The sequence below is a fragment of the Apium graveolens genome, chromosome 4 (assembly GCF_009905375.1).
Source record: "Apium graveolens cultivar Ventura chromosome 4, ASM990537v1, whole genome shotgun sequence".
Classification (NCBI taxonomy): domain Eukaryota; kingdom Viridiplantae; phylum Streptophyta; class Magnoliopsida; order Apiales; family Apiaceae; genus Apium; species Apium graveolens.
This window is the reverse complement of record NC_133650.1, coordinates 50,138,585-50,145,219: the sequence shown is the minus strand read 5'-3', so window position 1 is coordinate 50,145,219 and position 6,635 is coordinate 50,138,585. Positions and strand designations below refer to the sequence as shown.

Sequence of the window (6,635 nt, the reverse complement as noted above, 5' to 3'; positions counted from 1 at the left end):
GTTATTATTAAGAAGTGTTGATCAATCAAAACAAGTCAAAATTATAAAAGTTTTTGTTTATTGAATGCCAGAGAAACCGTTAGTTTATTGTACACTCATTAGGCTTAAAAGTCCTAATATGATAGGCGAACGAGTGAAAGTAGTTAGGAGCGTGAGAGTAAACATCGTGATATTAACTCTATTATCATTTGAAAAATTTGTCGACACGTGCGAGGATTAGTACAAATAAATGAGAACAAGTGTGCAATTAATGAAATGTGGTATAAAATGAAGGATTTGTTTATTATGTGTCCTTGGCCACACATTAAATACTAAATTTTATGAATTTTAAGCATTTTTATTGGAAGAATTGGGGGTTCATCAATATTTATTACTGAAAAACCAATCAAATTTTAACATATTTTCTTATCATGGAAAATCCCTGAAATGAAAAGAGGGACAAACAAACTACTACAATTGATGGGGGGATAGTGATTGAGGGAAAATAAAGGATCTTTTTTTTTTTTTTCTTCAAGAATTGTATGGGTGTGTAGGGTAAGTGCCAAAAGTAAGGTCAAGGGGACCAAATTGTGTGCAACCACCCTCTTCATATCCTCTTCTTCCAACTCTTTGCATTTTTTGTGCCTCATATGCATTTGCACTCTGCATAAATTCAAATAAAAAAAACATTCAAATTCAATTCCATTTCTTATCATTCTAATTTATCCACTTATCGGCAACATAATTTGGATATAGGTGTACGGGTATTTAAATTTATGCGATTGACCAGTTTAGCGATAAAGAAATGTGTGAGACATTATAAAGTGATGAATTTGAGCACCTGTAGTAATTCAAATGCATCGGTGGAATCAGAGTGGAAATCATGGAATGTGCTTGCTGCTGTGAGTTTCATAGAAAGGAACTAAAAATGGACCAAAAAGAAAAAGAAGCAAAGAGTGAGTTGGTATTTATTTGCTACATTTCTGTTCATAAAGACAAATAGAAGAATATTGGTAGACATTTAACAAAAAAAAAAAAGGAATATTGGTAGAGACTCACGTCAACTTGATTCTGCAACGACTGAACATAGTTAATAATCTCATCCAACATTACTGCCATTCCCATTGTCTGCCAATAAGGTCAAAAAAAATATATGATAAGTCTAATGTCATTTCTCATCCTCAAATAATTATTAATCTCTAACAGGACTAGTTAGATATCTGCAATACTGGATAAAAAGTTCACCTTGTGGCAACCTGGTACGATGTCCTGCAAGCATTTTATTTTTTGGTTGATTTTTCCTCTTCGAACCTGTTTCATATCAATTTTGTGGTCATTAATCAGAGTATAGAGGGTAATGTGAATTATAGACCAAAACCAAGGAAAAAAGTGAAATGTTTTGGAATCTTCTTACCCTTTCTGCTAAACTGTGACTATCAGTGGCTTGGCCCCTTCTAGCTCTGACATGCACCACACCCTTTGGTTTCTCTTCTTCCTTATCACTGTTTTTCGATCTTTTACCCCTTCCGGAACTCTGTATACAGTAAATTAAAGATTAGACCAAAAAAAAATATGATCCTTCAGATAACAGAGTGATCAAGCAAGCAAAAGAAGAGAATAGAAGAAAGAGGAGACGTTACATTTTTTCTCTTGTTCCCGCTATCAGACGCTTGAGGGGTCGAGTTATCAGAGCAGCTTTCCACTTCATGTAATGCTATACTCTTCTTAGACTTATGGAAATCATTTTCCGCGACAGGGGCTAATTCTTGCATCAAGTTCTTATTATCTTCCGAAAATTCTGGGAAATTATCTGCCAAGTTACCTGGGAATTCAGGCACTTGAGTAATAAAATTATCGATAGAAAAGCCGATGAGGCTATTCAAATTTGAATTTGAGGTGTGCATGGCAGTTGGATTTGTTTGTACGAGCTGATTCATGATGAGTTCCATATTTGGATCGAACTCTAGCAAAGAAAGTGGTGAGTTGAAGGTGTGCATATCTGATGTGTAATGAGCCATGTAAGGTTAATGTTTTCTGAGAGCGTAAGAAATGAGCCAAAGCAAATATGTTTTGATGCTTAGAGATTGTGGGAGTGCTATATATAATGCAGGATCACTGTTGACCATGGCCTAATAAAACATTGAACTTTTTCCTATAAAATTACTAGTTAGAAAATGCACAACTGCATTTTTTCAATATTGTTTTTCAATTTATTAAATAAATAAATGCATGTAAATTCCTACCAAATTAAGAAAAGAGTTGGGTAAGTATTTTAGGAAGCATTTGAGGGGCCACGTGGAAATTGAAGAATCAGATAATTGTGTTTCCCAGGTAGGGCCATATCAGGAGGTATATCCAATAGTATGGGCCATTGTTGGCCACTTGTATTAAATATTTCCAAAAGAATATTATATCAAAAAGGGATTTAACAAAGCTGGATACATGAGACTATTTTTGGGAGCTAATGGGGAATTATTGGAAGCTAATGAGATGAAATGGAAAAAAAAAAGCAGCAAAAAGTATGGAAGAAAGCTACAGCCTTTTGAAGTGAAGACAAGTAGGTAAGCTGTGAATGTATAAGGTAGATGTTCCATGCATCTGTATGAATTCTGAAATGATGTTCGACCAATTGCAATTCAGGATACACACAACTGACAAATTAAGCACAGTTCTCCTATACAACAGGGTCATTCTAACAGATTTACATTACTTCAGTCTGATCAGTGAGTATGAACTCGATAATGACTTTACACAAGCTGTCGAATTGGGCCAATCACTTTGGTTGATTTCGAGTTATTGAGCAACTTATATAACTATCTCCACAATTCGGATGTAACATCTACACTTGACTATTCAGTTTACCCTGTCTCTTAAAAAATTTGGTAAACTATTGCCAGAACGCGGAGCATTATAAAATCATCTAACACAAACTATTCCTGGTAATAGTTTAATATAATCTTGTGAAGAACGCGGGATACAAGTGACATTTGAGCCCTTCACCTAAAAATATATACATAGAATTGAATATTATTGTTTTAGATACAGAGCAAATAAGGAAAATTTACATAGAATACATGCATAGCATAATCTAAAAGCAATTTGGAACCTATCTATCTACCTTCATCCATGGAAGAATATGACATGGAATTTCTAGAATATTCCTCAACAAAACTACTATCGGCAGATGCCTTGACAATTTTGGTTTGTGTACTATTATCATTAGTGTTGGTCAGAGCAGATGTGGTCATTGTACAGTGCCCACCGCGCCCCTGAATTGCAGGTAAGCCAGGTTTTGGTAAAATTGGTGAATCGCCGGATAGCATGAGGTATATGGAATTCATATCAGGTCTCTCTGAGACACTAGCTTGACAGCATAATAATCCAAGTTGTATGCATATTGCTGCTTCATCAGGATTGCATTCGATAAGACTTGCATCGAGTAATTCCAGTGTCTTTTTGGCTTGAAAGAGTTCCCATGCCTGTTAAATAAGACAGATTGTAACAAGAAATATGTAAATCGTTATTTTTGAGGTCATGTCCAATTAAAAATTTATAACATATTAACCACAAAGCAGATGGCACAGTCTACTTGAGTATTATGTAACCCATGTTGATGTTATAGCTTGTAGAATTTGCTTTCCTGATCAACAATTATTATGTACATACGATGAGACCAATAATAATATATAGACATTATAATTCAGGCACATTTCAGTCATGCTTCTAAAGTACAGATCCACCAATACATTTACTTGGAATATTTCAACTAATGGGGAATTTCATATCCATTCCAGTGTGATTATTACAACCATGCTTCCTACCTGATAATCTGGAAACCAAATGTATCCACAAAATCATCAACATATTAGCTGATAAGAATTTTCTATAACCTCATTTAAATCAAAGTTCAATCTGAGATCAGTGGCTGGCTAACAGGATGAATAAATGAAACTTGGAAAAAGAGGACTTTATGAACATAAAGACTGGCCCGAAAGAGATGCTCTTAATTTTTGATAATATACTTCAATAGAACACCTTATTACTTTAATTTTCAGTTTTAAAGTCAAATGCTACTGAAAATCTACATAGAGCCGAAGTGTACTGCAAATGTTTCAGCTTCTGCACCATCAACGATGAAATAATGGTGAAAAGGAGAAAATAAAAAAAAATCGACTGACTATGCTATCGAGCTATTTCATAACTAGATAGGAAACACATTCCAGGTGACTTACATAGCTTAAAAGATCTCTCTTTTCAGAAACAAGCAGCCGATCAAAATTTTTTCTGCCACTCACAATCTCAAGTAGCAAAACTCCGAAGCTAAAAACATCTGTTTTGACTGACAAATATCCACGCATTGCATACTCAGGTGCCATATATCCACTAAATTCATAAGGGAGTGTTTACATTAGTAAAAGGAATATTAAATCATATAGCATGAAAAGGGATTTTGCTTACTCAGATTCAAGTTGGTGTGCTAGTCAATTATGTGATTAAGGGCTTAACAATCCTAGGGTTACTAACTACAAAAACGAAAGAAAGGAAAAAAAAACTCACTGAGTACCAGAGATCCTAAATGTATTGAAATGTGTATCATCCCCCGGAAAAAGCCTTGCTAACCCAAAATCAGATATTTTAGGATTCAATTGCTCATCCAACAATATATTACTAGCTTTAATATCTCGATGAATAATTCTTACAGGAGCTTCTTCATGGAGGTAAAGAAGACCCCTAACAATTCCATTAATTATTCGGAATCTGTGGGCCCAATCCAGTGATGCAGACTTCCTTTTATCTGCAAAATCGGTTTGTGAAATTTGTCAAAAACTCAAAAGCAGCTGCAACACCTTACACTTTTAGAAGTGCTTATATTACATTCTACAAACGTTAAGAAGTTTAGCATGCAGATAGGTTTATTTTACCAAAGAGGAAATAGTCAAGGCTCTTGTTCTGAAGATACTCATACACAAGCATCTTCTCAGGTCCTTCAATGCAGCATCCCAGCAACATGACCAAATTCTTGTGCTGAACTTTTAATAAAAGTTTCACCTCATTAGTGAATTCTCTTAGTCCCTGTCTTGATTCCAGGGATAGCTTCTTCACAGCTACTTCTTGACCATCAGGCATAAGTCCCTGCATGAATCAAACTGCGCATTAATTTTATCTTAATGCAATAACATAGAAAGTTGGCTCCTCTAATAAATTCAATAGAGGTTTTGCGATAATCCCATGTTAGTCAATGTGAAATTGTCAATCCCTAGTGAATACGTCAATATCCAGAAAGTAACAATATATACAAGCTCTCTGCAAGAAAGAATAAAAATCTGTTCCGGAGATATACATACTACTATTTACACATTTATAGTCAGGTCCCAAGGGGAAAAATTCTGTTAGGAAAGACCAAAACCTTTTCAACGAAGATTGATTATTGTAACCTTCGGGCTGGAAGATTTTTTTGTAAATTTCACTATATGTAATTACCAATTTACCACTGCGCAGATTCTCTAAACATTATGGATCCACTTAATTAAGTAGCAAGCGAAACAAGCTAAGCTGGATTGAGTTGCCTAGTATAGAATTAAAAGTATAGGATATTACTCCACAATTGTGCCAAATTTGAAAGAAAGTAAACAACATTAGTGTGACTAATGAACCCATCTTGGACATTCCCCCCGAAGGCCCAACCCTATCCACGCCACGAGTTCAAAAACTGGGATTGCAATACGAATCACAAACATAAAAACATGCAATTGCAACATGACAGGGAACACGATTAAATTCTTTTTTATCGAACTGAATAAAAAAACAGTACAAAATTAACAAATTAGTACATTAACATCACAAAATTCCAGAAATTTTGCTAGCAAAAACAGCCCTCAAAATATAACGATACTAGCAGCAAATGAAAAGAAACTTATGTTTAACATTATAATTATAGACCTTCAAAAGACTCTAATATTAACATAATAACTATTTCTTTTCATTTCATACTTAATCGTTTTCAGCTTAAGAAACCAAACAAGAACCACTTTTGAAAGAGAACCAAAGAATACAGTTCTTGTCCCGCAAAAAATAATTATCGTGTCCAGCAAAAATAAAGACCTATTTTCAGAAAAACACCATTCAAACTTGAAATGTTCTTAACATATTTGTGACAAAAAGAAAAACATAACTCCAGAACGCATCAGTTTTACTGTCTCTAATTCCAACTTTGACGTGCATATATCATTCGAAACCCAAGCAAGAGAGAGTGATTAAAGAGTACCTTATAAACAGGGCCAAATCCACCATGTCCAAGCATATTCAACTCAGACAAAAAATTTGTTGCAATCTGCAAAGCTCGCAGCTCGAAAAACAAGTGCCCCAACCCACCACCATCATCTTCATCTTTCTTAGTTCTACTTCGCATCACCCGCTTCTTTAAATAACTACATAGCCCTTTAAAATACCTCATTCAAGCATTACAATGTGCGCAAGTTATTATATTTTCTATACCCACCTACAATTTACTCAGACTCACGTTAAACACAATTAGTAATCTGCGCTTTATTAAATTTGATTTGCTTAAGTATTGTTCACCACAATTACATATGTGACTTTTGTATGTATAGTCAGCAACGCGGCATCATTCAGAGATTTATTACATTTTTAAATTT

At 34.5% G+C, this 6,635-nt stretch overlaps 2 protein-coding genes across 2 annotated transcripts; both read right to left on the bottom strand.

Annotated features, from left to right (window-relative positions):
• Nucleotides 1-309: 309 nt before the first annotated feature.
• On the bottom strand, nucleotides 310-2,067 carry LOC141716735 (transcription factor BEE 3-like). The gene is made up of 6 exons (XM_074518924.1): nucleotides 1,620-2,067; nucleotides 1,394-1,513; nucleotides 1,225-1,290; nucleotides 1,039-1,107; nucleotides 821-901; nucleotides 310-642 (listed from the first exon to the last, which is right to left on the bottom strand). Exons 1-6 carry the CDS (start codon nucleotides 1,995-1,997, stop codon nucleotides 511-513), a joined length of 846 nt encoding a protein of 281 aa, XP_074375025.1. The 5' UTR covers nucleotides 1,998-2,067; the 3' UTR covers nucleotides 310-510.
• An 877-nt stretch (nucleotides 2,068-2,944) lies between these two features.
• Nucleotides 2,945-6,635, bottom strand: LOC141716734 (G-type lectin S-receptor-like serine/threonine-protein kinase B120). The gene is made up of 5 exons (XM_074518923.1): nucleotides 6,245-6,635; nucleotides 4,902-5,112; nucleotides 4,537-4,774; nucleotides 4,212-4,362; nucleotides 2,945-3,458 (listed from the first exon to the last, which is right to left on the bottom strand). Exons 1-5 carry the CDS (start codon nucleotides 6,431-6,433, stop codon nucleotides 3,090-3,092), a joined length of 1,158 nt encoding a protein of 385 aa, XP_074375024.1. The 5' UTR covers nucleotides 6,434-6,635; the 3' UTR covers nucleotides 2,945-3,089.